The sequence below is a fragment of the Notolepis coatsorum genome (genome assembly GCF_963971535.1).
Source record: "Notolepis coatsorum genome assembly, chromosome: 7".
Classification (NCBI taxonomy): domain Eukaryota; kingdom Metazoa; phylum Chordata; class Actinopteri; order Aulopiformes; family Paralepididae; genus Notolepis; species Notolepis coatsorum.
Window position 1 is genome coordinate 3,866,244 of NC_140171.1, and position 21,383 is coordinate 3,887,626.

Here is a 21,383-nt window from a genome sequence, read left to right on the forward strand (position 1 = left end):
CGTCTCCACAGAGACCATACATTAGGTGTATAGACCGTCTCTACAGAGAGAAACCATACATTAGGTTTATAGACCGTCTCCACAGAGAGACCATACATTAGGTTTATAGACCTCCTCCACACAGAGACCATACATTAGGTGTATAGAGAGCGTCTCCACAGAGAGACCATACATTAGGTTTATAGACCTCCTCCACAGAGAGACCATACATTAGGTTTATAGACCTCCTCCACAGAGAGACCATACATTAGGTTTATAGACCTCCTCCACAGAGAGACCATATATTAGGTTTATAGACCTCCTCCACAGAGAGACCATACATTAGGTTTATAGACCTCCTCCAAAGAGAGACCATACATTAGGTTTATAGAGCGTCTCCACAGAGAGACCATACATTAGGTGTATAGAGCGTCTCCACAGAGAGACCATACATTAGGTTTATAGACCTCCTCCACAGAGAGACCATACATTAGGTTTATAGAGCGTCTCCACAGAGAGACCATACATTAGGTTTATAGACAGTCTCCACAGAGAGACCATACATTAGGTTTATAGACCGTCTCCACAGAGAGACCATACATTAGGTGTATAGAGCGTCTCCACAGAGAGACCATACATTAGGTGTATAGACCTCCTCCACAGAGAGACCATACATTAGGTGTATAGACTCCTCCACAGAGAGACCATACATTAGGTGTATAGAGCGTCTCTCCACAGAGAGACCATACATTAGGTTTATAGACCTCCTCCACAGAGAGACCATACATTAGGTTTATAGACCTCCTCCACAGAGAGACCATACATTAGGTGTATAGAGCGTCTTTCCACAGAGAGACCATACATTAGGTTTATAGAGCGTCTCCACAGAGAGACCATACATTAGGTGTATAGAGCGTCTCCACAGAGAGACCATACATTAGGTTTATAGACCTCCTCCAAAGAGAGACCATACATTAGGTTTATAGACCTCCTCCACAGAGACCATACATTAGGTTTATAGAGCGTCTCCACAGAGAGACCATACATTAGGTTTATAGAGCGTCTCCACAGAGACCATACATTAGGTTTATAGAGCGTCTCCACAGAGAGACCATACATTAGGTTTATAGACCGTCTCCACAGAGAGACCATACATTAGGTGTATAGAGCGTCTCCACAGAGAGACCATACATTAGGTTTATAGAGCGCCTCCACAGAGAGACCATACATTAGGTGTACAGACCTCCTCCACAGAGAGACCATACATTAGGTGTATAGAGCGTCTCCACAGAGAGACCATACATTAGGTGTACAGACTCCTCCACAGAGACCATACATTAGGTGTATAGAGCGTCTCCACAGAGAGACCATACATTAGGTGTACAGACTCCTCCACAGAGAGACCATACATTAGGTGTACAGACCTCCTCCACAGAGAGACCATACATTAGGTGTATAGAGCGCCTCCACAGAGAGACCATACATTAGGTTTATAGACCTCCTCCACACAGAGAGACCATACATTAGGTTTATAGACCTCCTCCACAGAGAGACCATACATTAGGTGTATAGAGCGCCTCCACAGAGAGACCATACATTAGGTTTATAGACCTCCTCCACAGAGAGACCATACATTAGGTGTATAGACCTCCTCCACAGAGAGACCATACATTAGGTTTATAGACCTCCTCCAAAGAGAGACCATACATTAGGTTTATAGACCTCCTCCACAGAGAGACCATACATTAGGTTTATAGACCGTCTCCACACAGAGACCATACATTAGGTGTATAGACCTCCTCCACAGAGAGACCATACATTAGGTTTATAGACCTCCTCCAAAGAGAGACCATACATTAGGTTTATAGACCTCCTCCACAGAGAGACCATACATTAGGTGTATAGACCGTCTCCACAGAGAGACCATACATTAGGTGTATAGACCTCCTCCACAGAGAGACCATACATTAGGTTTATAGACCGTCTCCACACAGAGACCATACATTAGGTGTATAGACCTCCTCCACAGAGAGACCATACATTAGGTTTATAGACAGTCTCCACAGAGAGACCATACATTAGGTTTATAGAGCGTCTCCACAGAGAGACCATACATTAGGTTTATAGACCGTCTCCACACAGAGACCATACATTAGGTTTATAGAGCGTCTCCACAGAGAGACCATACATTAGGTTTATAGAGCATCTCCACAGAGAGACCATACATTAGGTGTATAGAGCGTCTCCACAGAGAGACCATACATTAGGTGTATAGAGCGTCTCCCTCCACAGAGAGACCATACATTAGGTTTATAGACCTCCTCCACAGAGAGACCATACATTAGGTGTATAGAGCGTCTCCACAGAGAGACCATACATTAGGTTTATAGACCTCCTCCACAGAGAGACCATACATTAGGTGTATAGAGCGCCTCCACAGAGAGACCATACATTAGGTGTATAGACCTCCTCCACAGAGAGACCATACATTAGGTTTATAGACCTCCTCCACAGAGAGACCATACATTAGGTTTATAGACCTCCTCCACAGAGACCATACATTAGGTTTATAGACCTCCTCCACAGAGAGACCATACATATAGGTTTATAGACCTCCTCCACAGAGACCATACATTAGGTGTACAGACTCCTCCACAGAGACCATACATTAGGTGTACAGACTCCTCCACAGAGACCATACATTAGGTGTATAGACCGCCTCCACAGAGACCATACATTAGGTGTACAGACTCCTCCTCCACAGAGAGACTATACATTAGGTGTACAGACTCCTCCACAGAGAGACCATACATTAGGTGTATAGACCTCCTCCACAGAGACCATACATTAGGTGTATAGACCTCCTCCACAGAGACCATACATTAGGTGTACAGACTCCTCCACAGAGAGACCATACATTAGGTGTACAGACTCCTCCACAGAGAGACCATACATTAGGTTTATAGACCGTCTCTACAGAGACCATACATTAGGTTTATAGACCTCCTCCACAGAGAGACCATACATTAGGTTTATAGACCTCCTCCACAGAGAGACCATACATTAGGTTTATAGACCTCCTCCACAGAGAGACCATACATTAGGTTTATAGACCTCCTCCACAGAGACCATACATTAGGTGTACAGACTCCTCCACAGAGAGACCATACATTAGGTTTATAGACCTCCTCCACAGAGAGACCATACATATAGGTTTATAGACCGTCTCCACACAGAGACCATACATTAGGTGTACAGACTCCTCCAGTGTCCCTCACCGTGTCGTCGGAGATGTTCTGGAAGGCCAGCAGCATGTTGGGACAGGTGGGCAGCAGCATGAGCAGCTCCCAGACACGACGGGACAGGTTCTCCGCGTGGAGGTGGAGCTCCTCACACCTGGTGCTCTGGAGGGGAGGGGAGGGGAGGGGAGCACGCACACACACACACACAGAGAGACACACACACACACACACAGAGAGACAGAGACAGAGACACACACAGAGAGACAGAGACAGAGACACACACACACACACAGGGAGACAGAGACACACACACACACACAGGGAGAGAGACACACACACACACATTAACAATAGTTAATGAAATGATCTTCATTAACCGGCTGTATCTGTGAATGCAGTGTTGTGTCCACCATCGCCAGACTACAGGTTTTGTTTAGATTGGGAGCCCATCCCTTACCCTAACCTGATCTAAATGTGTTTTGGGAGCTAAGGCTGAGCCCGAATGTTCGTTCGTTATGTTAACATTCAAATTCTAAATCAAAATTAGAATTTTTTATTTTTAATAAAAAAAGAAAAAAAATTAATGTTTCTTTGATGCGTCTACCGTATTCATTCTGTTTGAACCAATGTGGTTTTTCTTCACAGTTGCAGATACAGATTAGGCTACACTAATATTATAGTATTAAAAAAAACGTTATATTCATTAAAGAAAGTTGATTTAATAAAAAAATACTAATTTAATCAGATGAATCACTTTATTCAAATTGAGGATTTAGTTTGAGGATATTTATATAAAAAAAAAATTAAGACTTTTTAATTTTTTTTAATTAGAAACGAAGGTTCGAACGTTCGTTCGTAAAACCCTGACGAAGTTCGAATCCCAAAAACAGGCTTCGGGGAAACAGCCTTATTGGGAACACATCCCTTACCCTAACCTGATCTAAATGTGAAGGCTCACCTCAGGGCTCCTCTCCTCTCTAAGCTGAAGGCTCACCTCAGGGCTCCTCTCCTCTCTCTAAGCTGAAGGCTCACCTCGGGGCTCCTCTCCTCTCTAAGCTGAAGGCTCACCTCGGGGCTCCTCTCCTCTCTCTCAGCTGAAGGCTCACCTCAGGGCTCCTCTCCTCTCTCTAAGCTGAAGGCTCACCTCGGGGCTCCTCTCCTCTCTAAGCTGAAGGCTCACCTCGGGGCTCCTCTCCTCTCTCTCAGCTGAAGGCTCACCTCAGGGCTCCTCTCTCAGCTGAAGGCTCACCTCGGGGCTCCTCTCTAAGCTGAAGGCTCACCTCGGGGCTCCTCTCTAAGCTGAAGGCTCACCTCGGGGCTCCTCTCTCAGCTGAAGGCTCACCTCGGGGCTCCTCTCTAAGCTGAAGGCTCACCTCGGGGCTCCTCTCCTCTCTCAGCTGAAGGCTCACCTCGGGGCTCCTCTCCTCTCTCAGCTGAAGGCTCACCTCAGGGCTCCTCTCCTCTCTCTCAGCTGAAGGCTCACCTCAGGGCTCCTCTCCTCTCTAAGCTGAAGGCTCACCTCGGGGCTCCTCTCCTCTCTCTCAGCTGAAGGCTCACCTCAGGGCTCCTCTCCTCTCTCTCAGCTGAAGGCTCACCTCAGGGCTCCTCTCCTCTCTCAGCTGAAGGCTCACCTCGGGGCTCCTCTCCTCTCTCTCAGCTGAAGGCTCACCTCGGGGCTCCTCTCCTCTCTCTAAGCTGAAGGCTCACCTCGGGGCTCCTCTCCTCTCTCTCAGCTGAAGGCTCACCTCGGGGCTCCTCTCCTCTCTCTCAGCTGAAGGCTCACCTCAGGGCTCCTCTCCTCTCTCTCAGCTGAAGGCTCACCTCGGGGCTCCTCTCCTCTCTCTCAGCTGAAGGCTCACCTCAGGGCTCCTCTCCTCTCTCTCAGCTGAAGGCTCACCTCAGGGCTCCTCTCCTCTCTCTCAGCTGAAGGCTCACCTCAGGGCTCCTCTCCTCTCTCAGCTGAAGGCTCACCTCAGGGCTCCTCTCCTCTCTCTCAGCTGAAGGCTCACCTCAGGGCTCCTCTCCTCTCTCTAAGCTGAAGGCTCACCTCAGGGCTCCTCTCCTCTCTCTCAGCTGAAGGCTCACCTCGGGGCTCCTCTCCTCTCTCTCAGCTGAAGGCTCACCTCGGGGCTCCTCTCCTCTCTCAGCTGAAGGCTCACCTCGGGGCTCCTCTCCTCTCTCTAAGCTGAAGGCTCACCTCGGGGCTCCTCTCCTCTCTAAACTGAAGGCTCACCTCAGGGCTCCTCTCCTCTCTCTAAGCTGAAGGCTCACCTCGGGGCTCCTCTCCTCTCTCTAAGCTGAAGGCTCACCTCGGGGCTGTCGGGGCTCCTCTCGGCGCAGGGGATGGGCGGCTTGAAGCCGGCCAGCACCTCCAGCAGGTCGAACAGGGTGGTGAGGTGGGGCTCCTGCAGCAGCAGCAGCATGGGGATGTGCTCCTTCTGGGGCGGCGGCAGGCAGGAGGCCGGCAGCTGGACCCCCTCGCCCTTCCTCTCCCGCCGCGGGGCCCCCAGGGACACGAACACCATCTGGGAGAGACAGGAGGGCTGGGCTCACTTCAGCATGAGAAGCTAACTTCCATGGCATGTGTTGATTGATACATTACAAGGCTCTTTTAACGGGGGGCCACTTCAACAACAAAACAATGCTGAGGGAGGGAGAGGTAGATGGAGATGGAGATAGAGATCGAGGTAGAGGTAAAGAGAGATACAGATAAAGATATATATATACCGTAAATCCTCTAATAGTGGAGGGTACTCGAATAAAGGACGAGCCTCGTATAATGGCCGAGGGTTTGATGCATGCAGACAAATAAAGGCCGGTCTCCAATATAAGGTTGCAAAAAAAAATTATTTCTTTTATTTTTCGTGCCGTGATATAGAATGAGATAAACTCTTGCCAATACAAATCAAGTGCTGCCTCCCGCTACACTGACTACCGTACATTAACGTTTCCCTCTGGTTGGCGTTAGCTTCAGCGCTAGCCAACGTTGTCATAATATCTAGATCTGTGGCGTCGGCTGGATGACGTTGACTTCGTTCGCAAACGTTAACGTTCGCTATCTATATGGCGTTGGCAGGCGAGGCTGGCGTTGTCCAGTTGACACATTAAAGATCATGAGGCTATGATAGCGTTAGCTAAAGCTATTTCCTGGATGTCATCAACTCTATTCGACTGAGGTAGTCGAGAAGGTAGGTACCACACGCTAAATTGTCCCCGGACCCCGCAACCTATAGACAGTTCCAACTTCAGTGTGTGAATTACGTTAATCCCACAATTACTCAACTGCACTCAATATTTAAATACCAATGCTAGTCTAAATAAATGTAGACAGACAATGTACGTATTAAAAAAATATATATAATAATAATAATGCAATAAAAGTCTGAAAATGAAGGGATTATGTCCATGAGTGTCATTTTTAGAAATTAAGGCCTGCCTCTTATATAAGCCTCTCTCCAATAAAGGCCTGGTGCTCTTTGCAGCTGAGGTAAATAGAAGACCCGTCCTATATTTGAGGATTTTTACGGTAGATAAAGAGATAGGAGGTAGAGATGGAGGTACAGATAGAGATAGAGATATAGAGGTAGAGGTAAAGATAGAGATAGAGATAGAGGTAGAGGTAAAGATAGAGGTAGAGATAGAGGTAGAGGTAAAGATAGAGGTAAAGATAGAGCGAGAGGAAAAGAGACAGTTATCAGACAGTTCATCAGGCTCTTCACCTGCATGTCTTTGAAGCCGAGCTCATGTAGCGTCTTCTCATCGTAGTCTGTGGTCAGTTCATGTCCAGAGGAGATCATTCTGACCGGACCCATCAAAGCACCTGCTGACGACACAACCAGACCCGTTACAGCCCACTGCAATAGGGAGGTGTAGTGGTTACTTCCTGGTCTATAGGGAGGTGTAGTGGTTACGTCCTGGTCTATAGGGAGGTGTAGTGGTTACGTCCTGGTCTATAGGGAGGTGTAGTGGTTACTTCCTGGTCTATAGGGAGGTGTAGTGGTTACTTCCTGGTCTATAGGGAGGTGTAGTGGTTACTTCCTGGTCTATAGGGAGGTGTAGTGGTTACGTCCTGGTCTATAGGGAGGTGTAGTGGTTACTTCCTGGTCTATAGGGAGGTGTAGTGGTTACTTCCTGGTCTATAGGGAGGTGTAGTGGTTACGTCCTGGTCTATAGGGAGGTGTAGTGGTTACTTCCTGGTCTATAGGAAGGTGTAGTGGTTACGTCCTGGTCTATAGGGAGGTGTGCGTGATTACCAAACCAAGCCGCATTTCTCGGAGACGTTCTCCGATTGGCACTGACTGACGCTCTCTGATTGGCCACTGACGCGTTTGGCCAATCGCGTGACGAGCTGTGTCGTTGCCCATTTCCTCGTCAAACAGCCTGCAAAATACCTGCCGTTCTATCGCCATGCTCTAAGACAAACTCTAACCTTAACCAACTTCGAAAGAGTGCCTAAGCTTAACCAGTGTAGAAACAGGCGTCGGCCAATCAGAGAGCGTCTCCGAGAAATGCGGCTTGGTTTGGTAATCACGCAGGAGGTGTAGTGGTTACTTCCTGGTCTATAGGGAGGTGTAGTGGTTACTTCCTGGTCTATAGGGAGGTGTAGTGGTTACTTCCTGGTCTATAGGGAGGTGTAGTGGTTACTTCCTGGTCTATAGGGAGGTGTGCGTTATTTCTAAACCTAGCCGCATTTCTGGCAAGACGCTCTCTGATTGGCCAACGCCTGTTTCTACACTGGTTAAGCTTAGGCACTCTTTCGAAGTTGGTTAAGGTTAGAGTTTGTCTTAGAGCATGGCGATAGAACGCCAGGTAGTTTGCAGGCTGTTTGACGTGGAAATGGGCAAAGACACAGCTCGTCACGCGATTGGGCAAACGTGTCAGGGGCCAATCAGAGAGCGTCAGTCAGTGCCAATCGGAGAGCGTCTGCCAGAAATGCGGCTAGGTTTAGAAATAACGCGGGAGGTGTAGTGGTTACTTCCTGGTCTATAGGGAGGTGTTGTGGTTACTTCCTGGTCTATAGGGAGGTGTAGTGGTTACTTCCTGGTCTATAGGGAGGTGTAGTGGTTACCTCATTGCCGTTTTTCGTGTTCCATCCTCTGTCCAACCCAATGCATTTCCCCATTGCCAATTTCTAAATAGTCTTGTTTAAAACAAATAAAGTATTAACATTGGCATGGTGTACCTTTCTGTGCTTATTCATCCACAATCTATAGCTCAACATGAAAATATTCGCAATTAATCATCAACACTTCCAGTGCCACTGGTTAAGATGGTAAAACGTGGTTGAATGCCGGCACCCACTTCAATGATAGCGTTGTGAACGCATAATCTCTGTCTTAAATTATGGCTATGTGTCTAATCTGTCAATCGTTTATCAATGACTTGTTTGCAGTCAACATTGTCGAAACGGATTGTTTTTTAATCGCTTCATTTCCGTTTTATAGCATTTTGAAAAGCCCTCGTTTTCAAGGAAAATATAAAGATTCCGTGATAAAAGGCATTTACTGGAATATTCTGGAATACACAAAAACGTTGTAATTTTTTGGCCTATTTATGAATCGTTTTCAAATAAATGCTAGATTATCGATAGAATATGTGTATTTATGCATGCTATAGAAGCGGGCTAAAATATCGATTATCTCATTTCCTGATCGCTCGCACAGCCACACACACACATATGGCAAACGCTGATATATAGGTGAAAATAGCTCAGATTATCCCAAGACTGGTAAAATAGATTCCTTACCTCAGATCAGATGTTATCCAAAAATATTATTCCAATTCCTGATCGCCATTCCAAATATCGATCGCGTTTATTGATTCAGCATTGGGTACTGTAAATACATAATCCACGCGTTTTCCGGGCCGGCGATCACAATGGATTCTTCAGTAGGCTCGACGGAAAAGTAAAATGAGGAAACTGCCCCCCCCCCCCCCCGATAGGGGCGGTATCTTCCCAATTGAGCTCAGAGAGAGTCTGCAACACTAACCTGAGGCTCGATTGATGAAATATGAATTGAAATCGCCAATAAAAAAAAATACGACAAACAAACGCTATATAGCATTGGTGGGCACTCAACGGTCGGCATGAACTAACGACAAAACGCGTGGCTGGCATCCAAAGTGGTAAAAAAAAATCGCCTAATTTTATTTCAACCAAAATTGCTTAAACAATAATGTTAGTGATAGAAGGGAACTCATTTTGTGCACAAGTGTAAAGTTGTTCAAATTCCATGCGGCAGAATTGTTACAATAGCCGATGATCCATTTTCCCCAACGATGAATCCCTATACGGGTGGAACAACCAGTGACGTCACACTACACCTCCCTCTAGTGGCGGCTAGTGGAACAACCAGTGACGTCAGACTACACCTCCCTCTAGTGGCGGCTAGTGGAACAACCAGTGACGTCACACTACACCTCCCTCTAGTGGCGGCTAGTGGAACAACCAGTGACGTCGGACTACACCTCCCTCTAGTGGCGGCTAGTGGAACAACCAGTGACATCAGACTAACACCTCCCTCTAGTGGCGGCTAGTGGAACAACCAGTGACGTCAGACTACACCTCCCTCTAGTGGCGGCTAGTGGAACAACCAGTGACGTCGGACTACACCTCCCCATACACACAATTGTTATTAAGGGGATGCAGACCAGAGAAAGACTTTCGTCTTGTTTACATCAGGATCCCCCATTTTCAATTCATCATGAGTTGTAAGTAAGGGTGCAATTAGCAGCACCGTGCAATCCATCCTTGGTGGATGCCGCCCTCAGAGTGTCCTCAGGAGGACAGCGCTGCTGGGCACAGAAGGCGGGGGGGTAGGGTAGTTACCTGGGAAGTCTGCCGCCTGCCGGCTGCTCTGTCCGAACTCCTGCAGCTGCGCCTGCTGGTTCATCTGCTCCTTCTGCAGGTTCTCGTACCAGTGGGTCACCTCGGCCCGCAGGTCCGCCACCTGGTCGCTGGGGTACATCTCGATGGTCATCTGCACAAACGGCACCACAGGGACGGGGTTAACGGAGCCCGCTCCATCCACCCTCTCTCTCCGGGGGAGGGATAGGAAAACAATAGGGATGTTCGATATTGTCTTTTTTACCGATATACCGATATTGTCCAACTGTTAATTTCCGATACCGATATCAATCGATATATGCGGGGTCCCGCCCCCAAAAACTGAATAATTTCAGGTAATTAACATTACATATATCTTGTTGTGGAATTAACACAACATTATGTATACTTTTGACAATAAATAAAATCAGAATTTGTTCTTACTTGCTTGCCTCTGTAAATAAAGGTTATAGAAATGCAAAAAAAACTCGTACCTTGTCCGGCAGGCCGGCGGGCTGGCACACGATCCGGAGAGGCAGGGACTGCTTGTCGCTCAGAGCCTTCAGGTGGCTGCTGATCCCTGTGCCCTCGATCTGCCACTGGCGCAGGTGGTACGCAAACCTGGAGGAGAGGAGACGGTTAAAAACCCTTTCACTACCACTACAGACGGTTACCCCTTTCACTACCACACTACAGACGGTTACCCCTTTCACTGCCACACTACAGACGGTTACCCCTTTCACTACCACAATACAGACGGTTACCCCTTTCACTACCACACTACAGACGGTTACCCCTTTCACTACCACACTACAGAAGGTTACCCCTTTCACTACCACACTACAGACGGTTACCCCTTTCACTACCACACTACAGACGGTTACCCCTTTCACTACCACACTACAGAAGGTTACCCCTTTCACTGCCACACTACAGACGGTTACCCCTTTCACTACCACACTACAGACGGTTACCCCTTTCACTACCACACTACAGACGGTTAACCCTTTCACTACCACACTACAGACGGTTACCCCTTTCACTACCACACTACAGACGGTTACCCCTTTCACTACCACACTACAGACGGTTACCCCTTTCACTACCACACTACAGACGGTTAACCTTTCACTACCACACTACAGACGGTTACCCCTTTCACTACCACACTACAGACGGTTACCCCTTTCACTACCACACTACAGCAGGTTAACCCTTTCACTACCACACTACAGAAGGTTAACCTTTCACTACCACACTACAGAAGGTTACCCCTTTCACTACCACACTACAGACGGTTACCCCTTTCACTACCACACTACAGACGGTTAACCCTTTCACTACCACACTACAGACGGTTAACCCTTTCACTACCACTACAGAAGGTTAACCTTTCACTACCACACTACAGACGGTTAACCCTTAGACTACCACACTACAGAAGGTTAACCCTTCACTACCACACTACAGAAGGTTAACCCTTTAACTACCAAACTACAGAAGGTTAACCTTTCACTACCACATTACAGAAGGTTAACCTTTCACTACCACACTACAGACGGTTAACCCTTAGACTACCACACTACAGAAGGTTAACCTTTCACTACCACACTACAGAAGGTTAACCTTTCACTACCACACTACAGAAGGTTAACCCTTTCACTACACAGAAGGTTAACCCTTTCACTACCACACTACAGAAGGTTAACCCTTTCACTACCACACTAGAGAAGGTTAACCCTTTCACTACCACACTACAGAAGGTTAACCCTTTCACTGCCACACTACAGAAGGTTGTCATCGTCCAGAATCCACTCGGTGGAAGTGGGCAGATTCAGAGGTCCCAGGCACGGTTCGGTGCCTTGCTCAAGGACACGTGGAGCCGGGATCTAAGCGGGAACAGCGTACACACCTGCGTCTGAAGGCCTCCAGGTGGGTCTTGAGCATCAGCAGGCCTCTCTCGATGCTGGTGAGGCTGGAGTGAGAGTCCTTCTCCAGGTTGGCTGAGGCCATCAGGAGACTCTCCATACACTTCCTGATGAACTCCTGCTCCTTCTCCAGACCCGTCTTACCAGCTGGAGACACACACACACACACACAGAGACACACACAGAGAGACACACACAAAGAGATACACAGACACACACGCAGAGACACACAGAGACACACACACATATAGACACACAGAGACATATAGACACACAGATACACATAAGACACACACACAGACACCCACAGAGACATATAGACACACACACACATATAGACACACAGACATATAGACAAACACACACACACACACACACACAGAGACAGACACACGCACACAGAGAGAGACACACACAGAGAGACACACAGAGACACACACACACACACGCAGAGACACAGAGACACACACACAGACACACAGAGACATATAGACACACAGATACACATAAGACACACACACAGACACCCACAGAGACATATAGACACACACACACATATAGACACACAGACATATAGACAAACACACACACACACACAGAGACAGACACACGCACACAAAGAGAGAGACATATACAGACACTAGATTAAGGCATTTAGTAATTTTACTAAGAAGCACTTATGGCAACGGCAGAATACATTTAAATTCTACAATCAATACACCACACACACCTTTAACAGACTTCCTCTCAGAGTGATGTCACTGATGACTCAAAACTACTGAGGAAGTCATGACTAAAAGACAGTTGGATTGGTGTTACATGTACTTTGTGGTGTTATTGCCAGGCTTAGTAGCCAACGATGTACTGGATGGTGTAGTGTAGTGTGGTGTGGTGTAGTGTGATGTAGTGTAGTGTAGTGTAGTGTCTGGTGTTACTAACCGTTGATGTAGTGTAGTGTAGTGTAGTGTGATGTAGTGTAGTGTAGTGTAGTGTAGTGTAGTGTAGTGTAGTGTGATGTAGTGTAGTGTAGTGTAGTGTGATGTAGTGTAGTGTAGTGTAGTGTAGTGTAGTGTCTGGTGTTACTAACCGTTGATGTAGTGTGGTGTGATGTAGTGTAGTGTGATGTAGTGTAGTGTAGTGTGATGTAGTGTAGTGTAGTGTCTGGTGTTACTAACCGTTGATGTAGTGTGGTGTGATGTAGTGTAGTGTGATGTAGTGTAGTGTGATGTAGTGTAGTGTAGTGTAGTGTAGTGTAGTGTGATGTAGTGTGATGTAGTGTAGTGTGATGTAGTGTAGTGTAGTGTAGTGTGATGTAGTGTAGTGTAGTGTCTGGTGTTACTAACCGTTGATGTAGTGTGGTGTGATGTAGTGTAGTGTGATGTAGTGTAGTGTAGTGTAGTGTAGTGTAGTGTAGTGTGATGTAGTGTAGTGTAGTGTGATGTAGTGTAGTGTAGTGTCTGGTGTTACTAACCGTTGATGTAGTGTAGTGTAGTGTAGTGTGATGTAGTGTAGTGTAGTGTAGTGTAGTGTAGTGTGATGTAGTGTAGTGTAGTGTAGTGTGATGTAGTGTAGTGTAGTGTAGTGTAGTGTAGTGTAGTGTAGTGTGATGTAGTGTAGTGTAGTGTAGTGTGATGTAGTGTAGTGTAGTGTCTGGTGTTACTAACCGTTGATGTAGTGTAGTGTAGTGTAGTGTGATGTAGTGTAGTGTAGTGTAGTGTGATGTAGTGTAGTGTAGTGTAGTGTAGTGTGATGTAGTGTAGTGTAGTGTAGTGTAGTGTCTGGTGTTACTAACCGTTGATGTAGTGTAGTGTAGTGTGATGTAGTGTAGTGTAGTGTAGTGTGATGTAGTGTAGTGTAGTGTAGTGTGATGTAGTGTAGTGTCTGGTGCTACTAACCGTTGATGTAGTAGGAGTTGATGTACTGGATGGCAGCACGGCTGATGTCAGCAGACTGGGCTCTGAGAGCGATGCCCCACAGCTGGTCCATCCCACAGAGCTGGAGACACAGAGACACAGAGACACTCAGGACAGCTTCAAGACACAGAGACACTCAGGACGGCTTCAAGACACAGAGACACAGAGACACTCAGGCTTCATGTCAAAGAGACAGAGAAAGACTCAGGACGGCTTCAAGTCGATAACATGGCATTTATATACCAGTATATTTATATACTCTGGACATTTTTCTTTACCGGGCACTTTCACTTTCAAAAGGTGCTACAAGGCATAAAGTATAGAGATGTATTGTGTACCAGACAGTTGGAGGTACTTTCGTCTGGTATAAAGTATAGAGATTAGGGCTGGGACTTTATCGCATACATTTCTATTAATTAACTACAGAAAAAAAAATTATGCATTTAATCGCATGAGGATTTTGTCTTTATTGTGTAAGAATGTTACCTTTGAAAGGAGACCAGACTCATGCATGTGCTATAAGTATAAAGTATAATAAATCGCAAATAACCTTTTTTCTTAGTCTGGTTTGTTCATTAAAAAAGAATAAAAATAAGAAAGAATTTAGATCAATCAATGGTCAACTGTTCTGGAATGTACTTGAAAGTACTGCGTTTTACTTCTACCTGGAAAGTGCTCGAGTTTACAAAAGGTCCTTTGCGCTATATATATATATATATATTATTCCTGAAATTGTTGCACTGTTAAAAATTGCATTGATCTGTTGGTCTGTGTAGTAGCTAATACAGGATTTTGCTGCTTAAACGTATGTATAATGTATATTCATTGATTCACTCGTATACCAAAATTAATTTGAATTGAAAAATGTTGCTTTTCGCATCCAATATTGATATTTTTTTAATCAAATCCCACCACTAATAGAGATGTATTGTGTACCACACAGTTGGAGGTGCTGTCCAGGGTACCAGTGGCCAGCCGGGCCAGGTTAATGTATTGTACCTCACAGTTGGAGGTGCTGTCCAAGGTACCAGTGGCCAGACGGCCAGGTTAATGTATTGTACCTCACAGTTGGAGGTGCTGTCCAGGGTACCAGTGGCCAGACGCGCCAGGTTAATGTATTGTACCTCACAGTTGGAGGTGCTGTCCAGGGTACCAGTGGCCAGACGGACCAGGTTAATGTATTGTACCTCACAGTTGGAGGTGCTGTCCAGGGTACCAGTGGCCAGACGGGCCAGGTTAATGTATTGTACCTCACAGTTGGAGGTGCTGTCCAGGGTACCAGTGGCCAGACGGGCCAGGTTAATGTATTGTACCTCACAGTTGGAGGTGCTGTCCAGGGTACCAGTGGCCAGACGGACCAGGTTAATGTATTGTACCTCACAGTTGGAGGTGCTGTCCAGGGTACCAGTGGCCAGACGGGCCAGGTTAATGTATTGTACCTCACAGTTGGAGGTGCTGTCCAGGGTACCAGTGGCCAGACGGGCCAGGTTAATGTATTGTACCTCACAGTTGGAGGTGCTGTCCAGGGTACCAGTGGCCAGCCGCGCCAGGTTACAGAGATGCTGGAACAGGTTGAGTCCGGTCATGCTGATGGTCTCTGGTTTCAACTGTGGCATCTGGATACAACAACAACAATACAGTCGAGTTAGCACAGAAATACAGTCATGTTAAATGTGCACTAGTTCAAGTTTCTTTATTAGTTGTCATACAAAAATACTTTTATATGAAATGCTTTTTCCTGTTTTGCTCCCGAGAGTGTGCTATATAAAAATAGATGAGTATAAAATAGAAAGTCAAAAGTAAGTAAACAAGTGTAAACAAAAGTGTTCATCAATATAAATTTTTTTTTGATCCACTTTTTCTCCCATTTTCTATATTTTCTCCCATCCCAATTTCTTATCATCCAATTCAACCCTCCCCTGTCATGAACGCTGTTTCTTGCCTCCCACAAGCCGGCTGCAATGTGGACTAAGTCATACATAGCACAAGTCCCCTCCGGTACTTGAGGTAACAGCAGTCGCATCTTTTCACCTGCACAGCTCGATCTCTCAGTGGCGAGGAGTAACGCGTGGGAGGCTCACGCTGCCCCCGACACTTCCTGATTCTACTGCGCAGGCGCACCAACCGACCTGTAGGAGTCGCTGTCCACAACGCCCGATCCCCACCCATCAGTTTCCCACCCCCTAATACGGCCAATGTGTATTAGTACGGACGACCAGCCAAACTGAAAGCAAATGTGGAGCGCTGGGCTCGAACAGGCGAGCCCAGCGTCTCCAGATTTCGTGGCGAGCGCCTTGCCCACTACGCCACGTAGCCGCCCTGTTCATCAATATACATATAGACAATATACAATACAGAGTAGAAAAAATTAGTAACTGAGTTACAATACAATATACAGTACAATGCAGAAATGGGATGAGGTACAACTTAGGGTAAGGTGCAATGTGGTATGAGTTGTAGTGCAAATCTCTTTACCAATAAATATAAAGTGTGTTAAAGTGTCTAAAGCGGGTGCTACAGTGAGTTGTTTGTTTAAAGTAAGTGTGTGTGTGTGCTGTGAGTGTATTTGATGGTTTGTTACATAGTGTTATTGTCGTTGTCACTATGTTGTTTTGTGTGTGTGTGTGTGTGTGTGTGTGTGTGTGTGTGTGTGTGTGTATGTGTGTGTGTGTGTGTGTGTGTGTGTGTGTGTGTGTGTGTGTGTGTGTCTCTCTCTGTGTGTCTCTGTGTGTGTGTCCTACCTTCTCCAGGAACAGGTGCTTGTAGGTCTCCATGCCCATGGCGTGCTGGTCTGTGTGTGTCTCTGTGTGTGTGTGTGTGTGTCTCTGTGTGTGTGTCTCTGTGTGTCTCTGTGTGTGTGTCTCCTACCTTCTCCAGGAACAGGAGCTTGTAGGTCTCCATGCCCATGGCGTGCTGGTCTGTGTGTGTCTCTGTGTCTCTGTGTGTGTCTCTGTGTGTGTGTCTCCTACCTTCTCCAGGAACAGGTGCTTGTAGGTCTCCATGCCCATGGCGTGCTGGTCTTTGCTGCGGACCTGGTTGAGGAACCAGTGCAGGGCGTCGTCGTAACACTCTGAGTCCTCCACCAGGCAGTGCCACAGGATGTCCACCTGCTCCAGACTCAGTCCTGGGGGGACAGGGTGGGACGGGGGGGACGGACGGTCAGACAGGAAGCATCGATACGGTTCACAAAAATCACGGTTCGGTTCGTATCGGGCGGTTTGTGGTCCAGTAGTGCGGTTCAGAGGGGAGAAAATAGTCCATTGCTAATTCAAATAGTATTTTAGTTGAAGGCATAAGGAACACACACCTGTCTATGATCAATTAGGCCTATTTATTTATTCTAAGTGGCTCTCATAAGATGAGACGATGCAGACAGACAATAACATTGTCCAACACAGTCCTCCTCACGCTCCCTCCGCTCCGGCACAGCCCACCTCCTCAAAGCCCCCAGGACTAAGCTGCACACCATGGGCGATCGAGCCTTCTACTCTGCCGCACCCAGACTGTGGAATGCTCTCCCCATCCACCTGAGAGCATCACAGTCCGTCGAGGCTTTTAAAAGGGGCCTAAAAACATTTCTTTTTAACAAGGCTTTTGCCTGAATTTCTCTTTTACTTTTATTTGTTACTTCTATTCATTTTATTATTATTTTATTTTACTTTTATGTTCTTCCATTTCATTGGTTGTTTTATTCATTTTAATTGTTTTTATTCATTTTAATTGTTTTATTCATTAAACTTTTTGTCTATATCTCCTGTAGCACTCTGAGATTCTCACGAATATAAAGTGCGGTACAAATTGAATCTATTTATTATTATTATTATTATTATTAACATTGGTGTTAAATAAATTTCCATTTAAGTTCAGCATTTGTATGTCTCCTTTGCCATTATTAAATTGTTGTATTTGATCAGATGCCAAAAATTATAATAAAACATATCGGCATAATATATAATTATATCATAATATATGGGCCGTCCTGCTCTCTAAATATGGACGCCTGCCATTGATAAACCCATATGGGTGTGGACCACTTAGGTCCATGTCATGCAGACCGTAATCCGAGCCCTTTGACCTCCCACACAAATGCAAATTGCCTGCCTGAACCGACCGTTTCAGAGAGAGAAACCATACGAATCGTGTCACTTTGTGTGATTCCAGACTGTGAATGAACTGGGTGAGTAAGCCTTTCCAGGATGTACACACAAGCAAACAACATTCTGGACTCTTCACAAGCGTTTCTTTAGTGGGTCATCCTTTTGTGTGACAGTGAATGGTGTGTTCAGTCTACCATTCATCCCTCCCTCCCTCTCTCCCTCTCTCCCTCTCCCTCACTCACACCTACAGAGAAAGCAACAGTGCCGGCCTTGTTCGGTGTCTGGCTCCTCAGGTTACACATTAAACTCTCTATTTCAGCAGTGCTACTAGCTGGCTGTCCACAGAGGAAGAGGTTTAGAGGAGCCATGCTAACAGGTCTAGAGGAGCTAGTCTTCTCTGTGTCGCCATGCTAACAGGTCTAGAGGAGCTAGTCTTAGCTGTGTCACCATGCTAACAGGTCTAGAGGAGCTAGTCTTCTCTGTGTCACCATGCTAACAGGTCCAGAGGAGCTAGTCTTCCCCGTGTCACCAGGCTAACAGGTCTAGAGGAGCTAGTCTTCTCTGTGTCACCATGCTAACAGGTCTAGAGGAGCTAGTCTTCCCCGTGTCACCATGCTAACAGGTCTAGAGGAGCTAGTCTTCCCTGTGTCACCATGCTAACAGGTCTAGAGGAGCTAGTCTTCTCTGTGTCGCCATGCTAACAGGTCTAGAGGAGCTAGTCTTCTCTGTGTCACCATGCTAACAGGTCTAGAGGAGCTAGTCTTCCCTGTGTCACCATGCTAACAGGTCTAGAGGAGCTAGTCTTCGCTGTGTCACCATGCTAACAGGTCTAGAGGGAGCTAGTCTTCCCTGTGTCACCATGCTAACAGATCTAGAGGAGCTAGTCTTCTCTGTGTCACCATGCTAACAGGTCTAGAGGAGCTAGTCTTCCCTGTGTCACCATGCTAACAGGTCTAGAGGAGCTAGTCTTAGCTGTGTCACCATGCTAACAGGTCTAGAGGAGCTAGTCTTAGCTGTGTCACCAGGCTAACAGGTCTAGAGGAGCTAGTCTTCCCCGTGTCACCATGCTAACAGGTGTAGAGGAGCTAGTCTTCTCTGTGTCACCATGCTAACAGGTCTAGAGGAGCTAGTCTTCCCTGTGTCACCATGCTAACAGGTCTAGAGGAGCTAGTCTTCTCTGTGTCACCATGCTAACAGGTCTAGAGGAGCTATGTCTTCCCCGTGTCACCATGCTAACAGGTCTAGAGGAGCTAGTCTTCTCTGTGTCACCATGCTAACAGGTCTAGAGGAGCTAGTCTTCCCTGTGTCACCATGCTAACAGGTCTAGAGGAGCTAGTCTTAGCTGTGTCACCATGCTAACAGGTCTAGAGGAGCTAGTCTTCCCTGTGTCACCATGCTAACAGGTCTAGAGGAGCTAGTCTTCCCTGTGTCACCATGCTAACAGGTCTAGAGGAGCTAGTCTTAGCCTGTGTCACCATGCTAACAGGTCTAGAGGAGCTAGTCTTAGCCGTGTCACCAGGCTAACAGGTCTAGAGGAGCTAGTCTTCCCGTGTCACCATGCTAACAGGTCTAGAGGAGCTAGTCTTAGCTGTGTCACCATGCTAACAGGTCTAGAGGAGCTAGTCTTAGCCTGTGTCACCATGCTAACAGGTCTAGAGGAGCTAGTCTTCTCTGTGTCACCATGCTAACAGGTCTAGAGGAGCTAGTCTTCCCTGTGTCACCATGCTAACAGGTCTAGAGGAGCTAGTCTTCTCTGTGTCACCATGCTAACAGGTCTAGAGGAGCTAGTCTTCCCTGTGTCACCATGCTAACAGGTCTAGAGGAGCTAGTCTTAGCTGTGTCACCATGCTAACAGGTCTAGAGGAGCTAGTCTTCCCTGTGTCACCATGCTAACAGGTCTAGAGGAGCTAGTCTTCCCTGTGTCACCATGCTAACAGGTCTAGAGGAGCTAGTCTTCCGCTGTGTCACCATGCTAACAGGTCTAGAGGAGCTAGTCTTCCCTGTGTCACCATGCTAACAGGTCTAGAGGAGCTAGTCTTCCCTGTGTCACCATGCTAACAGGTCTAGAGGAGCTAGTCTTCCCTGTGTCACCATGCTAACAGGTCTAGAGGAGCTAGTCTTCCCTGTGTCACCATGCTAACAGGTCTAGAGGAGCTAGTCTTCTCTGTGTCACCATGCTAACAGGTCTAGAGGAGCTAGTCTTCCCTGTGTCACCATGCTAACAGGTCTAGAGGAGCTAGTCTTCTCTGTGTCACCATGCTAACAGGTCTAGAGGAGCTAGTCTTCTCTGTGTCACCATGCTAACAGGTCTAGAGGAGCTAGTCTTAGCTGTGTCACCATGCTAACAGGTCTAGAGGAGCTAGTCTTAGCTGTGTCACTATGCTAACAGGTCAGAGGAGCTAGTCTTCCCTGTGTCACCATGCTAACAGGTCTAGAGGAGCTAGTCTTCCCTGTGTCACCATGCTAACAGGTCTAGAGGAGCTAGTCTTCCCGTGTGTCACCATGCTAACAGGTCTAGAGGAGCTAGTCTTCCCTGTGTCACCATGCTAACAGGTCTAGAGGAGCTAGTCTTCCCTGTGTCACCATGCTAACAGGTCTAGAGGAGCTAGTCTTCTCTGTGTCACCATGCTAACAGGTCTAGAGGAGCTAGTCTTCTCTGTGTCACCATGCTAACAGGTCTAGAGGAGCTAGTCTTCCCTGTGTCACCATGCTAACAGGTCTAGAGGAGCTAGTCTTCCCCGTGTCACCATGCTAACAGGTCTAGAGGAGCTAGTCTTAGCTGTGTCACCATGCTAACAGGTCTAGAGGAGCTAGTCTTAGCTGTGTCACCATGCTAACAGGTCTAGAGGAGCTAGTCTTAGCTGTGTCACCATGCTAACAGGTCTAGAGGAGCTAGTCTTCCCTGTGTCACCATGCTAACAGGTCTAGAGGAGCTAGTCTTCTCTGTGTCACCAGGCTAACAGGTCTAGAGGAGCTAGTCTTAGCTGTGTCACCATGCTAACAGGTCTAGAGGAGCTAGTCTTCCCTGTGTCACCATGCTAACAGGTCTAGAGGAGCTAGTCTTCCCTGTGTCACCATGCTAACAGGTCTAGAGGAGCTAGTCTTAGCTGTGTCACCATGCTAACAGGTCTAGAGGAGCTAGTCTTAGCTGTGTCACCATGCTAACAGGTCTAGAGGAGCTAGTCTTAGCTGTGTCACCATGCTAACAGGTCCAGAGGAGCTAGTCTTCCCTGTGTCACCATGCTAACAGGTCTAGAGGAGCTAGTCTTCCCTGTGTCACCATGCTAACAGGTCTAGAGGAGCTAGTCTTCCCCGTGTCACCATGCTAACAGGTCTAGAGGAGCTAGTCTTAGCTGTGTCACCATGCTAACAGGTCTAGAGGAGCTAGTCTTCCCTGT

The 21,383-nt window shown here is 46.9% G+C and overlaps 1 protein-coding gene across 1 annotated transcript in view; it reads right to left on the bottom strand.

Moving 5' to 3' along the window:
• Positions 1–21,383, bottom strand: part of usp34 (ubiquitin specific peptidase 34) — a 245,563-nt gene that overhangs the window by 119,321 nt on the left and 104,859 nt on the right. Inside the window, 9 exon segments of the mRNA XM_084319311.1 lie at positions 3,258–3,383; positions 5,531–5,746; positions 6,941–7,041; positions 10,051–10,201; positions 10,542–10,668; positions 11,960–12,122; positions 13,871–13,970; positions 15,391–15,504; positions 16,858–17,012. Coding sequence (XP_084175437.1) covers positions 3,258–3,383; positions 5,531–5,746; positions 6,941–7,041; positions 10,051–10,201; positions 10,542–10,668; positions 11,960–12,122; positions 13,871–13,970; positions 15,391–15,504; positions 16,858–17,012 — 1,253 coding nt within the window.